This window comes from Bacillus rossius, chromosome 10, assembly GCF_032445375.1.
Source record: "Bacillus rossius redtenbacheri isolate Brsri chromosome 10, Brsri_v3, whole genome shotgun sequence".
Lineage (NCBI taxonomy): Eukaryota > Metazoa > Arthropoda > Insecta > Phasmatodea > Bacillidae > Bacillus > Bacillus rossius.
Genome location: NC_086337.1, coordinates 48657115 through 48685114, shown reverse-complemented (window position 1 = coordinate 48685114; position 28000 = coordinate 48657115). Strand labels below are relative to the sequence as shown.

The window sequence follows — 28000 nt, the reverse complement described above, 5'->3', positions numbered from 1 at the left end:
TACAGATTACTGAAGATGACTGGTACCTTTGCTCAAATAAACACAAACACTTATCTTTTACCAAAAATTTATTGAAACAAAATAGTAATGCATCTAGCAAACACACTGCCCAAAATTTACATAGTAAATTATTAATACTCCAATTGGAATATTTTTTTGGACAGATAAATAAAATAGAAATTTAATTTTAAATGCAAAGTGATTAATCTTTTAATTTTAATGATTATCCAAACTTGCACAAATAAAATTTTGTTACACCTTAAAGTTCATAGTCAATTGATACCTGATTAATTAATTTTGGGATCAAAACAATCAATGCATTATGTAACGTGAAAGCTCAAAACTGTATACATGTTATGTACAATGGAACTTAAAAAAAAAAAGAGCTATAAATATAAATACTGGAAATGCATGTTTTTTTATTTTCTTCATACGAAGGGGACTAAGGCAAATTCTCGGTCCAAACGCTGTGCACTTCCAGCATTGAGCCACGAGTCCTCCACACACAAATTGTTGCCTAATAGTCGTCGATATCGTACTCCTCAGCAAGCAGATCGTCCAGCTGCATGCTCTGGAAGTCCACCTTGTATCGAAGGAGTCCTGGAACACACGGCGGTGTCGTCATCTCACAGTACAAAATGTGCTTAGATGAACAAAGTCAGCTTGTTGAACAATTACTATAAACAGTTTCCTACTACTACAGGTATATTCATACCCTATCAAATTTCATGTATTATAATTAGGCACCGAATGGTTTTCTTCATACTGAGCATTAAAACCCAATATTAAGCTGGTTATACTACCACACATTAACAAACACCAGCCTAAAAAATAGTTATCCACAACTACGATGTTATTAATTGCATAAATTAATTATGTGGATTGTTAATTGCCAGACTTACGTGTTGCAAAAAAAAATACACCCGACCATTAGCCACCCCCACAGTACCCACAGTAAAGTGGACTTGACTCATCAAAGGTTCAACAGTAAACTTAATGGTTTGGAAATGTCAGAATTACAGCATGCACTTATGTGTTATGTACCTCAATCTGCCAATTATTATTTTTTTCTTTTTGCAGTTCATAAAATGAGGAAACCTTAAATCTTATAGAGGATACCATAAAATCTCTGAAAATTTGAGGTATGAGGAAAAATAATTGAAGAAAAATATTACACCAAATGCAGTAAATTCAATAAATCATAACTTCACAATTCTGCAGTTTATGGGGCATACATATTTATATTTTTGTTTGTACCTACATTATCTGTTACTGTCAATTGCTCAGATTTGAAGAATTGAATACTAAATGAGAAAATTAACTTAAACTGTAATTAGCGTATTTTCGGTATTGAACCAATCTAGTCAAATACAATAATGATATACAAAATTATAAAAAAAACTTAACAAATAAGACAAACAATCCTGAGAGTTGATTTAACAGTTAAAAAAAAGAAGGCAGCTTATATAGTTCTAATAAAAAAAATTACCCTAGTCATCGTTATTATCTCTTTTTATATTAGGTACCTATGTCAGTTAAGTTTGTCAGTATCAAAAAAAAAAGTATATATGTGATGATATAACTCTGCATGAACTACATATTAAAACTAAACAAACTTAAAAGAACTTGAGAAAAACTCAAACAACGTTTAAATTGTGAAAAACTCAAACTACTTACATAAACACACACTGATTTTAACATGCCAAAATTGGTCAAGAAATTTCACATTTTACTTACAAAGTTATCACTAAAGCATTTTCATCCGAAGCAGCAAAATGGACTACGAGCGACTATAATTTTCAATATTTTAATGGTTTAAAGAAAATATGCAACCCAATGTCAGCAACCTACGAGAAAGCCAATCAACTCTTAGTTGTCATTAAAAAAAATTTTTAATCAGAGTTACATTTTTACTAGACACTATACAAAAAATTGTGAGTCAATGTTTATTTTTGCATATGATCATAGAGTTCACATTTTTCTATGAAAAATCAAGAAGAATTTTATAAACACTGGCAAGAATGCTTAAGTAGATAACATGAAGTTGGTTAAAAATAACAATTCCTTAAAAACTTTATAAATTCTAGAACTGTACTTTTTAATTGTAAAGAGCTACACTTTAAGCATTGCCTTTTAAAAGTTTTGCTGTTCATTTGAATAATTGATCTGTCAGATGTGCTGGAATGATGTAGAAGTTACCCAACTCTCAATTATTAAAGCAAAGCCATGATATACTACAGAGTTTAGAAACTTTGTTGTTGGCAGAATCTAATCACACTACGTAATGCAGGAGAGCTCACCTATCCCAATGCAGCACGAGCCAGCTAGATAGGGAACAAGAGTGTATGGTAAGAAAAAAGGAAAAAAAATATTTTTAAGGCTCAAGTTCATCATCATTTTACCATGCATACAAAATCATATTAATTATACATGCTGATGTACAAGCAACCAAAGTCATTTCACTACTCTCTCTTGGAACAGTAGTGAAAAAAATTGCATTAGCAATTAAATACATCAGCAATTTGTGTTGACATAGGGAAAAAAAAACCATTTGTATTTGAATTTTTTTTGACATGTGTACAAGTCGTATGAAAAAATAAGCAAAAGTATACAATCATGGACTACCACACATGGCCACTTTTTTGTCATGACCATCAAAGGAAGCGAATGTGATAGTAGCAACAGTGTAAAAATCAATACTAGTTACATTTGATCTACCGCCATCTTACACATTAGCAGCCCTCGCTGTATTTATCTATGATGAAAAAAATTACAACTAAAAAACTAAATTAACAAACACAAATAATGGTTCAAATTACAGAATAAATTTGCAGCAAATGTGTTCGTATAATTGCTGAAACTAAATTACAGTCTACGTTGTCCCAGTTTACATCCAAAAAGATGAATAAAACTAAAATAATACTATGAAATAAAAATAAATAATAATACTTAAATAATACTACAAAATAAAAAAAATGGATTACACTTCACATTAGTTTGCAGATCCCAAAGGTTTCCTACCGACACTGTTTTGTATTTTATTCGTATATGGGGCCACAAGAATTAATGCCGACCCCAGGGAACTGTCTAAGCCTTACGATGACAAGAGAAGGTTTAAATTATTGAATAACAAGTCTGTCAGTTATTTTCGCCAGAATCCTAACACTAAAATAGTAACTATTTGTTAAGTCATTCATAAATTGAACCTCCAGCAGCCAAGTTTAAAAAGTAACCACATTTAATTCAACTATTTTATTTGTGTCTGATCGCACAACCACAGTCTTGTGATTTTACCTCAAGTCTAGCCAGAGCAAGGACAAGATGTAATTCATCAAGAAAGGGCAGGTTTCAACATTGAATAGAAAATGAAAAGAAACAAAAAAAATTAAAATTTTTATTACATGTTTCTCTCTTACCTTTGTACAGTGATTAACTGATTATTCATAGTTGATTGTTATGATAACTGTTCATAATTATTATACTTTAAATAAAATAGTAGTACATAAAACAGTAGTACATTAAGTCAATTGCTGCTAGCAGTACAATGTTGCTTGCACCAGTGCAGAAATGCAAACTTTCACGGATGCACCGGTTAGTGTTCATATAATGTCTCTGTGAGCACACAGCCTGGGAGGCAATGCTATATGTACTATGTAGTTAATTTTAATGCTGCCATCTGTGAAAAGGGCATATGCAAAGGGAAGATTTATCACGCCTACCAAATTCTGAAATATCTTAACATTCGCACCAACAAAAGGAAAGAATTTTAAAGCTAACAGAGGGCCAAGTGATTCTACCCCCTTTTCCCCCAATTTGAAATTCTGCATACGCTCCAGTCTGTTACGCTATTTTACAGATTAGTTACTAGAAGTGCAGTCTCAGCACAATTGAGTGGTGCCTCGAGAAAAACAAGGTACTAGAAAACCTATATAACCATCAATGAACTCTGAAGACTGGGTTTACGGTATCGGCTGCCATGAAATAATGTAAATAGGTTTGTAAATGCAAGCTAAAAAATGTGTGACCACAGAAGAAATCTGTGTTTTTATATCATTTTCATTCACATCTCCATGTGAAAAATAGTAATAAATATAAAGGCATGATTCACATCCTTGTGATGCTACAAGATTTTGAAGCTGAAATTTCACACCTGAAGCTGTAAACACTGAAGCCCATACTGAGACAGAAAACAACATTCAGCATCTTTAGCTATGGTGACAGTTTAAGCTTCTTTGATAACAACTAAGTCACATTACCATACCTGCCAACTTTTTAGTTTGGTCATCAAGAAAATTTTTAAATTGGGAACATGTATCGTAAATCAAATGCGGCAATTTTTTACATGCTTTATGTGCAATTATTTTCTATTTTTCGATTCCATTTGGTTTCTGCTAATTTACTAATGACATGAAGGGCATATCGATAGCCTAGAATGAACGGTATTAACCACCACGCAAAAATAAATCCGTAAGATATTAAAGACGTCCGTAAAACCGTAAAATAGTATTAAAATCCGTAAAACTTGCGGACAATCCGTAAAAGTTGGCAGGTATGCACTACCATTAGGAATTGTTCAGTTCTGCTTCGTGCAACAGTCAAACGCTAAATACATATTTAAGGTACAACTACTTATCTAGAAAATCAAAGCTTGGAAGAATGACAATAACACGATACTGTGAAATAAAAATGCTGACATGCGAACACACACACAACACACACACAACACAGGACTACCTGGTGAAGAGGCAAGTGAACGACTGAACGATTAGTAATCATCAAGGTCAACATCGTCCAGAGGTTCGTCTGCCTGGAGCGACTGGAAGTCGACCTTGTAGCGGAGGATTCCTGATCCAGTGAAAGCACAAGGGGAGGAAAACGCACAAGTGTTAGTGAAACAAGCACAGGCCCCCATTTAAGACCACCAACCACACACCCAAACAATTTGAACACGGCTAAAAACACATTTAACTCGACCAGTTGCCCGACCGCCACAGGCCCAAAGGTAAATCAAATACACGGCAGGAAACTGGGCTCACCTCCAATTCCACCGAACCCTCTGACAAACTGCGAGCCCTCCTGCGACTTGTCCGTGATGATCTCCAGCGTGGCACCGAAGCTCTTGTAGTTGTTGGCTAGCCACTCCAGCAAGGGCTGACACTCCACCAGTTCCAGCTCCACCCCACTCTGAACACCACACAATCACATCAAGACAAACCTACGAACCATTAAAATACTATCACAGCAACTGTTGTCATCATCGCCAGGGGCGAAACAACAGGGGGGGGGGGGGGGGGGGGAAGGGTATTTTGCCCCCCCTCTGAAACCTTGAAGTGGGGGCAAACGGGGGCAAAGAAAGTGCTGTGTAATCAATTTTTAGATATTTTTAGATAATTAAACTGCTTAAATAGCACCATATTCCACCTTGAAATACTAATTTTCCCGGGGGAGGACCCCCGGACCCCCCGCTTCAATAGGGGGGATCGATGATTCTTTATAAAAAGGTATATTGCCCCCCCCTTTGGAAATTTAGTTGCTGCGCCCCTGATTATCGCTATTGCTAAACACCAACAGTGAGCTTAGAAACTTTACCGATACCAACCTTAGTATCTTACTACAGTTTGGACAACTGAAATTATTTTCAAAATTTTGTAAAATGGTTTCATAACCTCAATAACGATTCACAGTAACACTGCGGGCGCAAGAATGACCAGGACGCTACCTCCTTGTCGGTGAAGTGCGTCTTGTCCTTCTCCTGCTCCGGGGTGAGGTGCAGGATCTTCTCCTCGCCCGTCGCGTGGTTCTTGAGCACGTAGCGCTGGATGTCCAGGTTCTCCCAGCAGATGAGCGTCTCCACCGAGCCCAGCTCCAGCGCCCGGAGTGTGTCCTCCACGCCGAAGCAGTACTTCCCCGTGTCCTGGCTGATCTCGTCGAAGTACCGACCTGGGAGCCAACAACCAACACCCACCTTCACTACACCACCAAGTGGCAAAACTGTAAAATGTGGGACTTGCGTTCAAAAAGTATCCGGTCCAAATCACCAGTTCACCTGTTCCGTTTCAGTTTGCCACAGATCCTTAAAAATCACTTCAGGTCTGCCAAGGCCTCAACTAATTTCAATTTACATACGTATATGTACTACAATGTTTGTTGATCTCAAGGTGACAAAATAATTAGGTACCTTGAAACAATCGCTATATTTTTTGGAGTTGTTAATACAAAAAGCCAGGTAATATGTCTGGAATTTATGTTAATGACTAAAAAGAAGTTTACATTACAATGCACCTGAGCATTAGCAAATAACTTGAGTTCAATTTTAACTGCAGACGTGCATAAGAGATAACTATATTCCAGACGTCCACTCAAATTTATGGCTTAAAAATAGCAATGGGACATTAAACAGTACTTTGTAACTAAAATAATATTTAAATTTATTTTAAAACATGTTTTCTTGTTCAGTATTTTTATGTCGGTGAGGTACGTGACAGAGCCTGCTATATATAGGGGCGCATTGTGGAAGTAGTGTAGCATGACCGGTTAGTTACAAGCAGGGCTAGATTTTAAGGAATATTTTAACCTGCCCAACGGACAGGTGTAATCGAAAATTTGCCTGTCCGCCATCCAATTTGCCTGTCCGCTGTTTTACCCAAATAAAAAAAAATTCAAAGTCGCTGAAAAAGTGAGAAAAAAGGAATTTTGCTATATTTTGCACCTATTTTTATCACACACTTAACATCCTTATTTAATCATCATTTTCAGACGAGTCTCTGTCTGAGTCACTACACGAATTACTTTGCTGATTCTCTCTTGAACATCTTCGATAAGGAGGCTGAAAGGGTCAACGTTTTCTCTGAACATTATGATACCAGAGATTTATTGCTGGTGCTGGATCAAACTCACTTTCAGAAGGTGACTGTATTTGAACACGCATGAGGGCAGACAGTGTATCATCATTTAGACAGTTTCGCCAGTCTGTCTTTATAGACTTCAGTCTTTACAGACTTGAGCAGCCCGTAACAAAAACTGATCCAGATGATTTTGAATGCGTTTCGCAGACTTTGCACAACATTTGTTTTGTTTCTGTGTCGTAACGAAGCCAAAGAAACTCGGAACACCAAGACGTTAAAAAGGTACGGGACCGGGCGATTTTGTCATATTTAACATTATATTCTGACTTGTCCTCGTCCGTTTTTCTTTTCTGGTGGTTTTGAAGCACCAGTAATGAATTTCCACATTGTGTAACGCAGTTAAATAAATATTTAACAATCGCCGTGACAAGGTAAACTGTAAAAGATTACCGTGTCCTCTGTAAACAAGTAATGTTTATTTTTTGATGCAACAGTTGACAGGCGAATTTTCAAGCAGTCGCAGTCACTGCAGCCACTGTCAGCTGCATCTGGAGTACGCCGTGAAATGTTAACCACGCGAAAACGCTTTTCTGTTAAAAAAAACTATGTTAAAGTAGAGCAAGGAATTAGTAAAGTCGCGATTTATAAAGACAATAAATTTAAAAAATTATGTTTTGAAAGTATACAACGGTAAATTACGTAATTGTTGGCTGCACTGCAACAAAATTAATATTAAAACATGGCAACAAAAACAAACATCATCGGTGTGAGACGTTTTGCATCTCTAGCATACGAATACGACTATGTTACGTGAATCATGACGTGAACGTAAGATTTTAAGAATTATGATTCAGAAGATTTCAGAACGGTTTGTACATAACCTACTTTTTTTCCCGCGGTATACAATAGCCAGAGTCGTCCGTCACAAAAGAGCAGCCATTATTGTTTATTTATAGATATTGTCAAAGACGTTTTATTTGCGGTCGCATAAATGTTATTAATCACCTCTGCTGCATTAGTGTGTGCGAATAACCTCGGCATCACAAGTTGCACCTGTCCACCGGACAGTTGCCTTTTTTATTTTGCCTGCCCGGACGAGATTTTGCCTGTCCCGGGCAGGCGGACAGGCGCTAAAATCGAGCCCTGGTTACAAGTGTTGGTAAATTACAGGACAGCTCTTGCAAACAACTACTTACTGTATTGGTAATCAAACACTAAAAAAAATTCTAAAATAATTAACCGCACTAATCCAACACATGGATGCAGATGATCATTCTAAACAACTTTGAACATGCCTAGCATTCCACATCTAACAGTATTTCACTATCTTTAAAAATTTGTGAGTAATTACAACTGGGTTAATCAAGAGGACTGATACCACTGAGATCCCAAAATCACGTATGATTCTGTAAGTACTGTAAATGTGATTAATGGCCTATTAAATCATTCAAATCACACAAAAAATATATATAACAGTTTAATGGCTGGCTTCTTGCAAAATCTTTGGACAGTTTGTAAATGAAACTTTAATTTATTTAAAGGACGTCTTTCCAACAAAACGACGGAAATTAATAAAAGAATGTGACGTTTCTCATCGCCAAAATCACGCAGAACTTTTGCAAGTGGCCAGCAAGAAATCCATTTTAAGTGGCAAGTTAAAGCAAAAAATGTTTTACTATCAGAACATAAATAATTTAACTAATGAAGTCTTCAGAAAAAAATATTAACAATTTATTGATGAATCTTTTTACCTCAACTGTGTACCCGCAGAATACTTAATGAAAATGTTTGTAACTACGATAACTAGGTTCAACATTTTATAGCACAAACATAAAAATGTTTTGTAAATTTCAAACAATGCACACCGGCTAGATACATAAATGTTGGATGAAGCATCCACTTTGAAACACACACTTGTGACTACTCAAACTGTACTTACCAATGAGCTTCTTTTCTTGGATAAACTTCACGTTTTGAAGGGATTCTGCAGCCAACTCGATAGCCTGGTTAAAACCATTCTCACCACCGTAGGATACATCAACCAGTTTAATTATCTTAGCTTGCAATCTCTGGAAAACAAGTTTTCTCACCACTATTAGACTCCTAAATTAACATGAAGTCACTGTCACCATAAACGAAAAAAAAAAAAAAAAAAAAAAAAATGCAATGCATAAAACACTATCTGGTAAGAATTTAAAAAAAATTAAAACTAACTTACAGGATCAAACATGTCCGACTGACTAAGCTCAGTCTTGAAGTCAGCACTACCGGCTAGAATAATACCCGCAATATTTGGCTTGTCATTACTTATAAATAAAGTTGTGGCTACTTCCGCCACTTTCCGCACGTAGTTGTGTCTTTTTTCCATTCTCAATCGTGCAAAACGCAGTGCAGACTGACCACCTCTGCCTGAAACACATTACGCATGCCATGTAACCAACACCTCTGCCTGAAACACATTACGCATGCCATGTAACCAACACACATTCCCAGCAACAGCCAACTGTATTACTGACATATCTCAGCTTCGGTGAACAAAATACAAGTGAATTAAATATCACAAAGTAAATCAAAATGTATTTAAATAAAACTAAACACTATTTTGCTGTAGACAAAAATCAATCAAGTAATGTTCTAATTTTCTAAGTAGAGATGTGGTATTTCCAACTTAATAAATGTTGATTAGTCAAAAGAATACTTGGTTTTAACTTTTTCACAAAATTGTTTTTTAAAATAAATGATTTCATATTTTTGATTTGATTTAATGAATGTCCACTTTAATTTATTAAAAGAATACAATGCTTAACAAACAAAATAGGATACAAAGTTTCTTGATAACAATTTCACCAAAATATTTTAATTTGATTGATTATTAGGGATATGCTTCATGCATCAGCAAGAGATTGGCCCTAGACAAAACTCAATGAATCTTAAATTAATATAATAAGAAAACTCACTCTGATATTCCTAATTGACTTAACGTACGTGTCAACATTATTTATCTTGCAAATTATCCTTTCCCGACAGCAAAGGACACAATTTTTATTTTAAATCCAGACTTTGATCGATCACCCTGACGTTAATCAGGGGCTACGAATCTCCAATAAACCTGATGTAACCTAACAAAAACTAATAATTAACCCCCACGCAAGCACGCAGCATCAAACCTCCCGCCATGAATCTGTCTTTATGTGTGTGTCCATCTGTCTCTGTGTGTCTCATCTTTTTGTATGTGAGTTTGCACGTGGGCAGGATTATCTTTTGTTTTTAGTCGAACGAACAGTAAGTAAAATACATAGTTGAGGTATTACGGGTGTATTGCATTGCACCCGTGCGAAGCCGGGGCGGGTTGCTAGTATATATTAAATTTTATTTACACATTGTAAAAAATTGCCAGGACATTTATGACATTATTTAATTTTACACAAACAGCTATAATTGATGTGCCGAAATTCGGCACACAACTAAATGAACTATATTAATAAATAAAAAATATAAATAAATAAAACACAGAAAACACTAGTGTTTTTACATGCCGGCGATCTTCTCAAAATCTTTTCATGAAAACTGCATGCCTCTATGCATTAGTCAAAAACCAAAGATTCAAAATGGAAGGGGGATCTCGACAGGACAGGGGTGACCAGCCCTGAACAGTTCCTCACCGTGCTTCTTGGGCAAGTCGACGGTGAACTTGTGAAGCACCTCCCTCGTGTTTCCCTGGAGCGTTCCGAACAGCGCACCGTTGCCATCCATCACTATGAAACCGAATTTGTTGTCGTCAGCCAAAAGAGCAGTCAAGGCCTCCGTGTGAAACTGGGAAACAAGACAACTGCATGGAGAATGTGAATTTGGAGTTAAGTTTGGGCTTTTGGTACAAAAATCAACAACAGCAAATTATTATTTTCCAACACATAACATATCTAATAGATAGGTGTTCATTATATGAATATCAGGTGGACAGAGAACCTCTCTAATGAAAAACACATTTTGTAAATTATACTTGCCAATTATGTGTTAACACTTAAGAGACTTAACGAGATTATTAAGAGAGTAAAAAAAGATTCTGTTAGGCTTAGATACATCACAGATGTAAAAATAGAAATATTTTTTTGGCATATACCTTTATCATGAACTATGAGCAGTGAAAATACTTAACAGTGAATTTAACAAATTATCTGAGATAATATGAAAATTATTCATTAGTCCCTTAGTGAGGGAATGCAAAGAAAAATTAAGTAAGAAAATGGTATGGACTGACCATTATATCACAACACCAACAGTGTGGCAGAAGTGACGTGGAGGATGCAATACAACAGCATATTTCACATTATAATGAACAGGCCATTTTTTACAGCACAATAGAAATAAACAAACCAACCCACATATAACAGGCATCATATTGAGAAAAAATTGATTTAAATTTAATTTTTATTCAAAAGGTCACTGTACATGAATTTATTAAGTATATTTTCTAAATGAAGTACATAAATACTCAAAATACAATAAAATAATCATAAACCAGTTCAACCAACTATCAAAAACCAAATTCTCATGCTCAACTCGGTAACACTGCACTTGTAACAAAATGGAGACACAAAAATTTTTAAATTGGGACTTCAACATCGAAAATGTGTATACCTGATTGGTTGGAAAAATATTTTATGCAAGTTGCGTCCGTAGCGCTACTGTGATTGGAGCATTACAGTAAGATGAAAAGGGCACTATTTACCTAAATGAACGTGTAACATTCCTACAAATAAATTATGGTTAAGTTACAAAACACAAGTGAATCAATTAATTATTGTTTTAAATTTCATCAAAAATTTTGTCAGAGACAGACGAGAGGTGACAAATATTGGGGCGTAACGTATCCATCTCTCAATAACAAAAAAATATGGGTTTGACCCACAGTAATCGAACACTGACAGAAATGCAGGGAAGCAAGTTGCCCGACCCCTCAGCCACAGTGGCTCTGCACAAAACACAAACTGGATCGTCCGACTTGAACACAAACACAAACACCACTATAAGCTTACCTTATTGTCACAAAGGTACAGCGATGTGTTGATTGGTTTGAATGGCTCAAAGTCAATGTTGACTTTCTTCTCCTTCCCTTCATCTGTTACAATTGTGCCACAATAGATCACCAAGCCATTTGGTGGCACTGGAAACAGAGGAATAAATATTCTGTTGGAATTAGCTTAAAACCTAATTAATAGCTTTACTTAGTATGTACGTACCGCGAATGTTATATACTACAGAGACTTTCAGCACAATATCAACTCAAAGTCTAGAGCTATTACTTCCAGTAACAGCACACGACTCTCATGTAGTTTAGGGAACTTATTCTAAAAAAAAAAAAAAATACTTTGGATGGTTCTTTTCTTTGAAATGGGGACTGCTATTTTTCTGTAAAGTTGTGTGTACAGCCAGAAATTCAAGCTAGGTCCTACTACAACGTTAGCCAGTGAACACGTCCTGATGATTTAATAAGTGTGTTCAAGATGTTTATTTTCTTAAATTGATATTTTCTTTCTACAAGGGCTACGTTTGTAACTACAGCCTGAGGGCGTACCGGTGTTGAGATGGGAATATCGGTCGAGATTAATGGGCGCCACCACGTGAGTGGGCACGTGGACCCGGCTGGAAAACTCTTTACTCAGGGCGTTACGTGGCCCATGTGCGGCGAGATATTAGCCCTCCTGACTTTTTACGTACCACCTGTCCCTAACTAGGCCCGCTCTCAGCGTCGGGCACGCTCCTAATTATCGCAGTGGGCTCTCAGGGCGTCCCACATGCCGCTGACCAGGTTAAGGACCCACGTGGCCCCCCGAACACAAAACACGTAACTCAGTTAATTGGTTTTTATTTTACTCACGGTACACGTCCTTACACGATCCTCCGTTGTTACAGCTTTAAACGCCCGAGGCACGAATTAGATTAGGTGAGGAGGCGAACCACGCACGTGGTCGCCTCAAGGTACAGACACGTCCGCCCTCGGCCGGCGGGAGAGAGACTGTGCTGAGCTCATGGCTTGCGGGAGGCAAAATGTTTCCGTATGGAGTTGCGTTTCCTAAAGTTATATTTTCAAGTTCTTAATAATTTTTGTGTAGTTAGGGTAGGAATTAATAATTAGTTAACATGTTTATAAATAAAGGATAGTGTGTATAAAGTCTTGAAAAATATTTAGTTAACATTTTCTGTCCCAGGTTTAATCAATGCCGTAAAGTCGTCTAAATTTATGAATCGAAAGATGGTTAGTTTTTAATGTGGAGTTCAAAAGAAAATACTGGACTATGGAGTTTCTGTCAGGTAAATTTACTGTTAAATTGTTAATAGTTTTCTTTAAATCCAATATTTACTGTAAATAAGATTAGATTGCTGTTAAATGACCAATTCATCATGGCGTCTGTTCGCAAGTCGTATTCCAGTGTTACAAATAAAAATAAAGTCTTAAAAAATGCAAAATGCGGTAAATGTTACAAGGCTGTGCGAAATGGCATCCTCTGTGAAAATTGTGATTCGTGGTTTCATTTTGGAAAGTGTTGTGAAGTGGAAGAACAGAATATTCCGGAAGATAAATGGTTTTGCACAACATGTGCAGAAGAAAATGGCGATACAGTGAATAATGGTAATGCAAATCATGGATCGCTTGAGAACTGTGAGTACAAACAAATAATTCAGAGTTTAACAGAGGAGATTGCATCACTGAAAGAAATAGTAAAAATTTTAACAGAAGAACTTTCTACACAAAAATCAGCACTAAAATATCCTGAAAAGACTGATAACACGTGGGTGAACACGACGAAACATAATACGTGTAGACCACCCATCTGCTCTCCACCCAACATCATGCAACTCTCGAATAGGTTTTCAGTCTTTAGAAATTCGCGTGATTTTCCACATCTCTCGGATGTTGCTACAGGTAAACACGGTAACAAGCCTAGTCATCAAACGGATTTTGAGAATGCCATAACCTCGTCCCCAAGAAGGGAAATATCACGTAGTAAGAACATCTCCTGCGAAAAACAAAACACCCGCAAGTTTGAAGATTCAGAAATTTCAGTACCTTGTCAGGCGATCTCTTCGGCAATGGGACAAGCCTCAAAAACTACCTACAACAAAGCAAGAAACACCCACAGGAATAGCATCCACCCCATTAGCAGCAGTAAAAACGATGGCAAAGTCAACAAAAATAAATGCAACAAAATAAACAAGACTGAACAGCAGAATCGTGTATTAATTGTCGGCGACAGTCATGCCAGAGGCTTATCTGAACTGATATCTGACTACAGTAATAACATCAATGCATTTGGTGTAACTAAACCAGGGGCCCCTCTAAAAGAAGCAATGAAAGGTTTTCTTGAAGATTCAGCATCTGTAAAAAATTATGACTATGTGGTGATAATTGGTGGCTCGAACGATGTGGCCAAAAATCAAGGCATGGAAGCAGTTCATACCCTCAGTGAGTCACTCAAAGCCTTGAGCAACAAAACTATAGTTGTAGTGAGTCTTCCCATTAGATATGATTTAGATAGCTCATCTTGTGTAAATGCTGCTATTAGTGTTACAAATACAAATATTCAAAACTTATGCATGCAGTTCAACAATGTAAAATATGTTGATATAAGTAAATTAGATAGAGCACTTCATACTAGGCATGGTCAGCATCTAAACAACAGAGGAAAACAACACATTGCATCATTGATCTATAATCAGTTGTGCAGTATACAAAATAAAGTACATGTCAAACAGTGTACCTTTTTAGATAGATGGGTAATAAGGGAGAATAACAACGATGTGTTAGATAAAGAAAAAATAACCTGTAGGGCTACCTTACTCGATAAGTGGGTGATAAGAAAGAAGTCAAATGAAAATAGTAAACATTTTTTAGGCCGGGAATATGTACAAATGAAACCAGTCAATGCCAGATCTACAACAGACTGACCCCTGAAAGTCATCTCACTATTTTCCATCAAAACATTCGAAGTATTGTAAATAAAGTTGACTTGTTTATTGAAGCCTTAGACATGTTTGAGGTAGAAAATAAGACTAAGGTTAATATAGTATGTCTATCTGAACACCATCTAAAGTCTATTCAAGTTCCACAAATTAGAATTCCAGGATTTAAACTGGTGTCACACTATTGTAGGAATAAATTCTCGGGAGGCGGAGTATGTATCTTTATACAAGACAACATCAAAACCGAAACTGTTAATGTTGATAAATATTGTGCTGAAAAAGATTTTGAATGTACTGTAGCCTTAGTGAAATTACTTTCCAAGAGAGTTCTGATAATTTCTGTTTACAGATCCCCAACAGGAATATTTGAGATATTTTTAAAGCAATTAGAACTGCAGTTATTAAAAAAGATCAGGACAAATATTGAAACTATTATTTGTGGGGATTTTAATATAAACTATTTAGAAGACAGTCATTATAAACAACGTTTAAACTCCTTATTAGGATCCTTTAATCTTACTCCCACTGTTCAGTTTGCCACCAGAATACAATCAACTTCTGCTACTATAATTGACAATATACATATTTATTGAAAAACAAAATTTGGATAAATATATTGTTATTCCACTGATAAATGCGTTATCTGATCATGATGCTCAGGTTATACAGCTGCACAATATTGAACTTACAATGGAAAAAAGGAATAAACAAAACAAACTTAAAAAAATAAGGGCAATAGATAACATATCAGTAATACATTTTATAGCTGATTTAAAAAAGGAAAACTGGATTAATACATCCACTGATAATGATACAAATTTACAGTTTAATTTATTTCACTCAACCTTTTTAAGGCTTTTTGAAGCAAATTTCCCTCCAAAATTAGTTCAGGTGAGGGAGGGATATCAAAATCTGTGGTTAACCAAAGGCATAAAAACGTCGTGTAAAAGGAAAAGAGAGCTGTATTTGCTTTGCAGGACGTCAAATGACGCTGTACTCAAATCTTACTATAAGAATTATAGCAAAATACTAAGCAGAGTCATTGATAAAGCTAAGCAGTTCCACCTTCAAAATTTAGTATCAAAATCAAAAAACAAGGCTAAAACTACTTGGGATATAATTAAACATATGACTGGTAAAAGTAACAAGCCTAAGTCAAACTACCCTATTACTGTAATAGTAAATGGGAAATCGTTAGTAGAAGCAACAAATGTAGCAAATGCTTTTAACACCTACTTCTTAGAAATAGTTGATATGCTATTCAAAAATCTGTCGACAAAAAATAACCCCATAAAACTTATGCAGCAAACTCTGCCTAGAAAAATGTGTAATTTTGTATTTACCCCCACAACACCTACAGAAATTTGTGAAATTGTACACTCTTTAGCTCCTAAAACTTCTACAGGCTATGATCAAATATCAAGTGTACTACTCAAGAAATGTATCAACAAGATCAGTGCCCCTCTTAGTAACATATTTAATAAATCATTTTCAACAGGTATCTTTCCAGAACGATTAAAATTTACCATTGTTAAACCTCTCCATAAAAAGAATGATGCGAATTTAATGTCAAACTACAGACCCATTTCACTTATATCAACATTTGCTAAGATAATGGAGAAATTAGTACATAAAAGACTGTCTAAATACCTTGAGTCAAATAACCTATTGACTAAAGATCAGTATGGATTTCGCAGTGGTAAATCCATTGATGACGCAGCGTTTAAATTAACATCAATAGTACTAAAATCCCTAGATAAGAGAGAGAAGGCTGTGGGTCTTTTTTGCGACTTAACCAAAGCTTTCGACTGTGTGGACCACAAGATACTTCTAGACAAACTGTATCATTATGGTATTCAAGGCACTGAATTACAATGGTTCACATCCTATCTAACTCAACGATATCAACAAGTAGCCATAACGGATCAAGACAACAGTGAAATATTCTCGGAAGTAGGTGTAAACAAATGTGGTGTCCCACAAGGGTCTATTCTTGGTCCATTGCTTTTTATCTTGTATATAAATGACTTGCCTTGTTATATAGCTGATAAAGCTAATGCAGTTCTCTTTGCTGATGATACCAGCATACTTTTCACTCAAGCTAACCATCAGACTCCAACTAACAATATACATGAAACGCTTCGCAACTTAAAAATATGGTTCGAAGCAAACAAATTAACATTAAATCTAGAAAAAACAGCATTTCTTAAATTTAACACAAGCTACGTGCAGAATAATGACTTGCAAGTTAATTACGGAGCTACAGTCATAAAGGGATGCATGAATACCAAATTCTTAGGTCTTCATTTAGATAGTTGTTTGAATGGGAACACACACATACACAACATTATACCTAAACTAAATGCAGCCTGCTTTTCATTACGTACTTTGGCTCATTATATGAACCTAGAGTCACTTAAGCAAGTATACTATGCATACTTTCATTCAATAATGTCATTTGGTATAATTTTCTGGGCACAATCTTCCCATAGCAAGCACATTTTCATTATACAGAAGAGAGTCATCAGAATTATGACGGGAGCAAAAAAACTGGACTCTTGCAGACCATTATTCAAAAAACTTAACATTCTTACTTTTCCTTCACAATATATATATTCTACAATTAAATTTGTAGTAAAGAATTTTGACTACTTTTTAAAAAGCTCAGATGTGCACACATACAATACCAGAAATAGAAATGACCTCCACTTGCCACTTAACAGACTCAAGCTAAGTCAGAAGGGTGCAATTTTCTCAGGCATAAAACTATTTAATAAGTTACCTGAGGGTCTGAAAGAGCTAAGCAAACAAAATAATAAAAAATTCCAGAAGAACCTTAAAATATTTCTTTTATCTCAGACATTCTATACAGTGGATGAATTTCTCACATACTAACTGTTTGACATTTTATTCTACTTCTTGTAATACAATAATTTTTATCTCACATTTGATATTTAGTATTGTATAATATAATAAGAAGATCCACTATTAAAAAATTAATAAATCTGTCAAATATAATAAAGTCTCAAGCTAAATGTATATGTGAAATGGTGTCTAAATATGTAATCAAATACTATACATACTTTTGTTATTCTTTTGTACATAGATTACTGTATTTATGTATTGCTGTGGGTTTATGTGTAAGCGCTGATCTTAGATATGTTATTTTTTAATGTATATAAAACTGACATGTTCCATATCCCAGAACTCCAGCAGTTTGTAAGGGGTCTACGGAATGAAATGAATAAATAAATAAATAAATAAATAAATAAACATGGCGCCCTTCGCGCCGAACACAATTACCGTTACAACTTTGCTGTAGCGTGCCCCGGGTTACTATTAGAAAATACATAAATTCAATTACAATAATTATTAAATTACTTCCATGTCCAGACCGTCTGTAATAATTACTTATAAGCATAAAACATGGTTCAAATGAGTTGCATGCTAGTTCCTCCGTCGCCCGCTAGGGAGCGTCCTTATTCGTGCTTGGACTTATTAAATAACAAAAGATCATGAAGTTATTAATTAAAAGACACTCACATGCATAGCCATCGTTACACTGTTTTGAGGCGGAAAGAAAAGAATTACAATATTAATTAATATATATTAGGGGTGCGGCGCACTGCAGCTAAGTGCCCTCTTGCCGGGCTAGCAACACACGCACACACGAGCGGGAGGTTTGAACAGAGATGGTGTTTGGGCGGTGGCATATCGGGCTCAGAGGGGCCGCAGGCCCGGACGACGTCAAGCCCTTGATGATAACACAGTTGCTTCAATCCACTTAATATAATGCTTTGTTGGGTCCAGTTGGCCACATTTAAGGTACTTTTTTAAAAGCCTGATAAAGTAATCCCACTGAAAAAACTGTAACTAACTCTGAATAACTTTCAAAAAATTTATTTTTTTGAAGACATGGAATAAAGGAAAATTATGCAAATTACTAGAACTAAACTGTTTTAAAAAATGTACTGGAATTTAAAAATGTTAAGGGGAAATAAATTATATTAATCATTATGGTATCACAAACTGATATATTTTTTCCTTCACTGAGCACAAGCGGAGCAATGAACAGTAAAAACGATTTTACAGCATTTTTAAGTAACGGACCTAACCTAACCGAACATTCACACTATTTTGAAGTTATTTGAAATGTAGCTAACTTAACACAACCAACCAATCTTAATACATCAAAGAATACAGTAGAATCCTGCTAATCCGAACTAATTGGGACCGAACCCTGTTCGGATTAGCGAAAATTCGGATTAGGCGGAATTTTGTCATATAATGTCATATATTGTCTTTTTGAGGTGTATTTAGTGTCTGATATGTCAAATACATATGAAAGGTTAGACGAAAAATACACCTCTATTATTTAGCGTACATATTTAGTATCATATGTTTTTAATTACTCACATAGCCTAAACTGCAATTTCAAATATTCCAAGTTTAACAAATCCAACAGCCTACATTACATGACAACATTAGATCAAAATGAAGGGCGGTTCGTGAGTGTGTTATTATCGGAAGGGCAGTGACCTTCAGTAAACAATTCCCCATCCTCCTTCCCGCATAGTCTTACGCATTCCTCTCCTCTTCTGTTCCCAACTATGATGAGTCAGACAGTCAGTGTGTCACATGCTACTGCTGTGTCACCTGCTACTGTGCACTTGCCCTGTGTTTTGTGAGCCCTTGTGAGCGGTGTGTAGTGTGGTTCTTTACATTCTGTGCTTGTCCCTGCTGTTGGTCATCATAACAAGCAAGCGTAAACATAACTCGTGTACATTAAAAGAAAAACTGGAAGTGCTGAAAAGACTTGACAAAGGTGAAAGTGTCACTCTGTTATCGAAAGAATTCGGTGTCGGTAAAGCAACCATTTCCGGTTGGAAAAAGAACAGAGGCAAAATTGAACAATTTTGTACTACCACAAGTGAAAAAAATATTGAAAACCATAGCAAAACGACAGTGTCTTCTTACGAAAAATTGGACGAAGCAATTTTTTTTATGGTTTACCCAAGAAAGACAAAAAGGAATCCCTATCACTGGCTCTCTGATTCAAGAAAAATTGCTTCAATTTTACAAGCTCATGGATGGTGACACATCATTTATGGCTAGTTGCAGTTTCTTAGACCGATGGAAGAAACGACATGGAATCAGGCAGCCTACAAAAACTGGGTAGAAACTGTCAGCAAACAACAAATCAGCTATTGAATACCTTGAGCAGTTCAAAGATATAATTTCTTCCTATTCGCCATAGCAAGTTTATAACGCGGATGAAACGGGACTTAACTTTAAAGCATTGTCTACCTAAAGTCATGCATCACAAGAGGAACAATCTGCACCAGGGTTTAAAATGGATAAACAACGCCTAACTGTGTTAGCCTGCCCCAATGCTTCTGCCACAAATAAGCTTCCACTGATGGTTGTCGGCAAATCGGCAAAACCACACTGTTTAAAAACATGAACATGAACTCTCTCCCTGTATTTTACAGAAACCAAAAGAAATCTTGGATGGATCGTGTCTTGTTCCAGACTGGTTTGAAAAACAATTTGTGCCAAAAGAAAAGACTTTTAACAAAGAAACTGGATTGCTTCCTAGTGCTTTGTTACTCATAGACAATGCTCCGTCACATCCTGAAGAAATGCAACTTGTTTAGGGTGATATCAAAGCCATTTTCCTCCCACCAAATGTCACTTTGAATTTGCAGCCAATGGACCAAGGAGTTTTGCAGGCTTTGAAACAGAATTACAGAAAAATGCTACTTCGCAGCCTGCTTGAAAAGATGAAGAACTGACAAATCTTGCATAAACTCACGAAAATCACCATCAAAGATGTTTTACTGGGTAGCAGAAGCTTGAGAGAAAACACAAAAGGAATCTCTACAGAAATCATGGAAAACCTCTGGCCTGATGTTTGTCCAAACTGTCTTCCCCCCGGCAAAAGAAAAGTTTGAACTTCAACTAGTGAAAAAAATTATTGTACCAGGTTGCAAAAATGCAGAAGAGTGCGTTGAAAGTGGACGGCCATTGACGACTGTGGCCACAGATGAAGATATCGTAGCAGCTGTGCAGGGAACATCAACTGATCTCGATGCAGACGACAGAGAGGAGGAAGGGGACGCGCCGACTGATGATGTTTTTCACACTGCCGCAGCCAGTGCCCTTGATCTGGCTTTGCGCTACGTCCGAGCAACATGCCGATGCAATCCCAACAGATGTTATTTTTATGCGGCGTTGGCGAAACTTTGCATCTTCAAGCCGATTTAGTGCATTACGTCAAAGGAGGATGACTGACTTTGCCTCTTAGACAATGGTTTGCTTTTTTACGTTTTGTTTTGTGTCAATCCTGTACAGAACATGAATTCTACATATAGAATGTAAGTAAATTCAAAAATTTTCAATTCGTACACATGTATTTAAGTACTATGTATGTAATCCTATTTTTTTCTCTTTTCAGTATTACAGTGAAATAGATAAAATATAAGTTTCTTATGTCCATATTAATAAACGTACAAAATTAGTTGAAAAACTTGTTTTTCTTTACTTTTCCTAGTTCTTAAATGTTACAAAAATTAATTTTTTTTTGTCCTAGTCCTGTTCGGATTAGGCGGATTTTCGGATTAGCGGGGTTCGGATTAGCGGGACTCTACTGTATATACAAGTACATAAAAAAAACCAGAATAGCGCTGCGCTGGGCAGAGCTTCCGTAGTACACATTTTTCACGCAAGGCAACCATCAAGCAACTTGCTCCGAGATCAATGCACCCAGTGACATCGCCTGAGAAGGTTCGATGGTCGGTGAATTTTATCATTAAAGCAGTTTTCCTATCTCCTTTCTTAGAATGCCTGATTTAAGTGAACAGCATGCAACTGTGAAATTTTGATTCCTGCTCAGGAAAATTGCAGCAGAACTGTTCTGATGTTGAGCACAGCTTCCCAATACAACACTAAATTGAAAACTCAAGTGTAAGAGTGGTCTTCTCGTTAAAATAAAAATAAAAAATAAAAAAAATGAAGTGTCAATATTAGACAAACTTTGTGCTGAACTTCCTAAATGGAAAAAAAAAAATGTTGAAAAAATTTGTGCACTTGTGCTCAAAAGATCAACGACGGACCACTGACAAGACGGGGATATTATCTGGACTATCTTAAAGCTCAGCTTAGCTCAGCTAATTTTTCTGGAAACTTTGGAATATGAGAAAGCTCATGAAATTTGTGCCTTGGGATACTAGCGAAACAAACGTTGAATGAAAACATGCCGTGCTTTGAAAGAACAGCAACCCAGAAGTTTTCGAAGGTGACAACACATGTTGCTATTCTTTTGACCCTAAAACTTAAAATCAAGCCAGTGCAAGAAGTCAAAAAAAGCTAGTAAAGTGAAGTCAAATTGTCAGACAGTAATAAAGCTTTCTAGTCAAGGTTCTAAAAAGACTGCATAATTATTTGAGATGAAAAAAAAAGGGCCTGATTTATGGCAGACAGGGGACTGGTTTTTCCACCATGAAAACACACCTGCTCACACAGTCATCTCAGTGTGCGAGTTTATGAAAAAAAACATGACTTCCTAACCCCTCACCCCTTACTCACCTAAATTTGCTCCGTGCGACTTCTTTTTGTTCCCGCAAATGAAGAGGGACATAAATTACAGCAATTTGATGACTTAGAAAAAGCGAAGACAAAAACAAGGGAAGTGCAGTCAAACATTAAACAAATGAGTTTGAAAAATGTTCCCGGGCTTCTAAAAAAATACCAAATTTTTTTATAACCCCTTGTAAACCTAACCTAATAAGTATTTAAAAATATTAAACTACTGGCAACTCTTGAAAAATTATTGAAAAACACAACAGGAAGTTAACAAATGCATTTTTTCGGAAAAGAGGCCCTCCAGAATTAAACTGAATGAACCTGATGCTATTATGCACAAACCAGGTTACAAGCAGTCCCTCCATACTTTCATTGTACTTTCCTCCTGAGTTGTACTACATTTCATGCCAACACACACTCCTCCTTTAAGTTATTCCATTCCCCTATCGTTCTTATGACAAGCGAGTATTTCCTCCTACGTTCTCCTTGCCACTCTAAAAAATTATTTTCGAGAATTCCCTCTCTCAACCCTGGGTAAATATGTACAGTCGCGGTAGATGCCAAAAAAAATGCTAAAAATCCGAAAATACTTTTATTCTGTGCTCTTTCACTTCCTCTTTTCAAATCAACCGGCGGAGATAAGAAATTCCAACTACTTTCAGAGATATCGAATTTTTTAATTTTCATCACAATACCTGCGTATTCATGCGGAAAAAAATGCTAACAATCCGAAAATACTTTTATTCTATGCTCTTTCACTTCCTCTTTTCAAATCAACCGGCGGAGATAATAAATTCCAAATACTTTATGAGATATCGAATTTTTTAATTTAGCAATACAACGCCCGTTTAACCCTTCGAACGTCGCCATTTTTTATTTTGACGTGTGTTAGTGAATGCGTAATAAATAAAATGGTCGATTATGTCAGGTCAGTTACATACTTTCAAACTAAGTGGACATTAAAAATAATGTGAATTTAATTTAATGGTTCTTTAGTTTTAAATTATTTATAATGTAACTGACCTGACCTAACAAAACCCGGACAAATGATGAACATTAACAACTCACGTAATTTTTTTACTTAATACTTGCGCAACAATATCCAAATAAAAAAATAATTCTTTAAAATTAGAAACGTTAAAAACTCACCTAAGTTGGAGGCGGGTACATTTCCTTTGCCACTATAAGGAAATGATGTAGTCGTTCACTGCAGAAGTTGACCGATTAATTAAACATCGTATTGAACAATAAACTGAATAAATAATCACGTATTGGTTCTTTTGAATACTGACCAATCACGGAATAAATAATCACCTATTGGTTAATTTGAATACTGGCCAATCACGGAACAGTCACGTGACAAAATTGTCCAATAAGAAACATGATACTCGTAAACAAGAAACCTTATTATCTATGACAAGAAACAATGGTCTTCGCCGCATACTACGCAGGTATTGTGATGAAAATTAAAAAATTTGATATCTCCTAAAGTATTTGGAATTTCTTACCTCCGCCGGTTGATTTGAAAATAGGAAGTGAAAGAGCACAGAATAAAAGTATTTTCAGATTTTTAGCATTTTTTTTGGCATCTACCGCGACTCTACATATGATGAAATTTAAAAATTCGATATCTCCTAAAGTATTTGTAATTTCTTACCTCCGCCGGTTGATTTGAAAAGAGGAAGCGAAAGAGCACAGAATAAAAGTATTTTCAGATTTTTAGCATTTTTTTTGGCATCTACCGCGACTGTACATATTTACCCAACCCTGTAATGACCCAGCTTTCCCCCATCCTCCCACCCAAACAAACCTCGGTGTTCATCCTAACTAACCTAACCTCTCTGTCTGCCATCTACCTTCTATTAGCCCTGACAGGCTATTTATATGCTCTCCCTTTTCATCTTTTTCTATTCTCCTCCACTTTCTCTTCACCCGACTAGCTGCTCTATGCACTCCCTCCAGTTCCCTCTCAAGCACCGCTGTGTACAGCAGAACACTCCAGCGTGGGGTGCACCATGGCGGTGTAAGTTCTCTCTTTCAGCACACCGCTTCCTTACTCAGTACCCTTCCCAGCACACCCGAGACCTGCCTTCTCTTCTTCACAACTTTCTCCACTTGCCCCCTCCACCCCAATTTCCCTTCAAGAACCATCCCTAGATATTTATAGCCTTTACTTGTCCAACTTCCTTCTCCCCTCCAGCGGTAGACCCTTTAATTTACGGTTTTTTCCCCCCTTAGAAAACCTGATTATTATCTTTCCACCTACGATGCCAACATACCCTAATCCTCGTCAGCTTCCCCCAACATACTACAGTCATCTGCATCTATGTTTCTATGTCATTGACCATGACAGAAAAGAACGGTGGACCCAGTAAAGTGCCCTGTAGCACCACCCGAAGTAACCCTGCCCTCCTCTAATAACTTGTACTCCACTTGTAGTGTCTGATTTTCTGTTGGTAAGCACATCTCCAATTCACCTGAGCACTCTTCTATCCCCTACATTGTTCGTACCCTCTTGGACAATCAAAACTTAAGGAATTTTTGAGAACCCCCTTTACTTCACTGCATTCGCCATTATCATGGGGTAGAAAACAATTTTTAGAGTTAAAAAAATACCCCCAGAAAATTACTGTTGAAATGTTAATGAACAAAAATTAACTTTAATTGTTAGTTCAATTCTTTTAAGCCGATATTGTTCATAATTCTCTCTGTAACACATATAAAACTTGAATGGAGCACTTTGTTGAATGCTTTTTCAAAGTCAAAGAAACAGGCATCACTTTCCCTCATTGACTCCCTGTACCAAATCCCCCAGCAGGCCTGCCAGCTGAATTTTACCCAAATCCGTGCTGACTCTCATCCAACCAGTGTCTGCGTTCCGTTACTTCCATCACACGCCAATACGCCATTACCTTTACCACAGCCGACATGAGGTTTACATGTCTAGCTTTCTGGATCTTCTTAGGTAATGGTACAATAACCGCCCCTTTCCATTCCAGTGGGATTTTCCCCTCCTTCAGCAACATACTTAACAGAACCCACCGGAACTTTACCATAGCCTGACCCCCAAGTTTTATCATGCCATTCCCTATTACCTCCTTTCCAGTTGCTTTCTACCTGTAAAGCCCATAAATAATCTTCCTAATTTCCTCCTTCCCTACTCTCAGATGTTCCACATATTGCTGCGCATTTTGTAATTCCCCATAACTTCCAAAAACTTCCTTTTCTAAAACCATGACAGATACTGTTTCACCAAAGTATCTGCTTTCCCATTATTCCCCACCCAACTTCCACAGCCTGCACTCTCAGCACTGTATCTCTGCCCTGCTAAATTACTTATTAATTTTCACATTGAATCCATAACCACAAGTGCTAACAGACCACTGGCATTGATCAAATATATATCTAGTTTTTCTACTAATTCTGTTTCTATTATATGCCTTTATAGGTCATTGATTAGATCAAAAGTAGGATATAACTGCATTATTTGGAACAATTTAAGCAATCAGGAGTGTCGCAGGGTGAAAATGATGCCCAGTATAGAAGAGGGAATGAAGGCCAGGATTAGAGTATTTGCAGATGATTGCATAGTCTTATTGTAGTGGAAGAAGGGGTACATTTGCGAGGGAATATGATCAGGCGGGAATGATGGACAGAGGAGAATGGGATGTCACTGAATGTTGAAAAGACGAAGGTGATTAGATTCATGAGGAAGAGGAATATAACAAGGAAAGTATAATTGGAAGGGGTCGAAGATAAAGGAGGTCGATGAGAGATGAGTACACGTACATAGGGGTGACCCTAGGAAATAACTCGGGATGGGCAAAACAGTTCAGCAGGTGGTGAGTAAGGGAAGGAGGATGCTAGGGTTGCTTGGCAGGACACCACAAGAAGCAGGGGGGAGGGTACGGGAAAATGTATACTCGACATTGATCAGGCCAATGATGGTGTGTGCAGCTGTTACCTGGAATCTCTATCTAGTGACAGAGGTAAGAGAGCTGGACAAAAATGCAGCATAAAGCAGCAATGTGGGTCATGGGAATGTGGAGAAGGGACAGGTAAGAGAGGGAAATTGGTAGTTCGGCAGAAATTTTTAAGGAGTTGGGTTGGAAAGCAGACACAGGTGAAGGTTGGAAAGGTGAGGCTGCTTAAGGTGAAAAAGGGTAAAAGGGGATGGGGACAGCTAGGAACTAGGGTACACAGAGAAGCTCCTGAGGGTATGGATGCAAACGGAAAGAGGGCGTACGTTATAAGGACAGGGAGGGAGTGGAATGGGCTGGAGAAAGTAATGCTGGGAGTGAAAGATGTAATCTAAGGAGGCGAATAAAGGATAGGAGAGGAGTGGGAGAAACGGGAGGACTCCTTGCTACCGGGTGAAAGCCCCACTGCAAGTGTGAATCACTCGATCATAGATGTTCACAAGAGAAAAAATTAATATTAATGTTCTTAAACTTACCTTTTGTGTAAAGTTTCAGCCTATGCTGTACAGACGTAATAGCACCCAGAACGGAAAGTCTGTTAACACGTGACTTGATATTCGAGGCCGTTCCAAATTCGTCAGCCAACATTTTGCTAACTCTTGATATTTGATCTTTCGGTGGAATGATTAAAGAAATCATGCTCGTGCCATTCCTAAACAACAGAAAAAATGCATTATGTTAATCTAAATTATAATAACTAATCAACCCAGATTGTAGCCTAAAAGAAGTGGGTCATTTTAAAGGTTATCTTTAACACGGCAATGTGGCACGGCTTGAACCTAAGTAACCACGTCACAACAACAAATGAAAGATCACATAACAATAAAATTAGTACAAGCTAATTAATAAGAACACATGTTTTACCCTCTAGCCATTTCAAGACTCTTGATAAGCTTCTTTATCTTCCAGATTTCGACATTCCGATCGGAAGAGCTCTCCTCCGAGTTATTATACGAGGAAGACATCTTCGGTTTGCAGTTTTAAAACTGTTTTTCAGATAAAAATACTAAATTCTCACAATCCAAGGAGTTTCCAGTCACTTTTGTCGCAATATGGCGCACGACAAGGGCCACTGATCCAACCTATGTCCAACAGGTTTACGGGATAACTGCTAAAATCCGGATGTTTCCGGATCATAAGCAGTGGATAATATACTACCTGTTAAGCGATTTACATTTAGTTCTCGTTTACGTCCCAGTCCATACACGCGAATAAATTAACCCGTCACTCCTACTTCCGTGACTATCAGAACCATGTGCATTGTTAAATTTTGTTTCAAAAATTCCGTATGAACATCACCTCAATCGTGATTACACGACTACACGTCAAAAGGAAAGAAGAATATCCAACCCCCAATCATTATTGCAATATAAATAAAGGGGAAATTCTTTTCCGTGGCATTTATTAAAATAAAATAGACTTATGTCAATATGCCAATTATTAGAATTTAGTTTTAGTAATTTTAAGGATTAAACTTTAGTTAAAAACTATTCCCCTCAAATTCTAATTCTCATGTATAACCAAAAATAAATTTTTCCCTAGAATGAACATAATTATCATTAAAAATCCCTTTTGAAATTATTTTCCATGACAAACGCATTACGTTTACAATTTAAAAATTAATATTCA

The 28000-nt window shown here is 36.7% G+C and overlaps 1 protein-coding gene across 1 annotated transcript; it reads right to left on the bottom strand.

Moving 5' to 3' along the window:
* Window positions 1-50: 50 nt before the first annotated feature.
* On the bottom strand, window positions 51-27875 carry LOC134536119 (eukaryotic peptide chain release factor subunit 1). Its single transcript, XM_063375701.1, has 9 exons — window positions 27236-27875; window positions 26848-27023; window positions 11882-12009; window positions 10508-10658; window positions 9064-9254; window positions 8785-8914; window positions 5720-5940; window positions 5037-5184; window positions 51-600 (listed from the first exon to the last, which is right to left on the bottom strand). The coding sequence occupies exons 1-9, from the start codon at window positions 27334-27336 to the stop codon at window positions 518-520; spliced, it is 1329 nt and encodes a 442-aa protein (XP_063231771.1). The 5' UTR covers window positions 27337-27875; the 3' UTR covers window positions 51-517.
* Window positions 27876-28000: the final 125 nt, after the last annotated feature.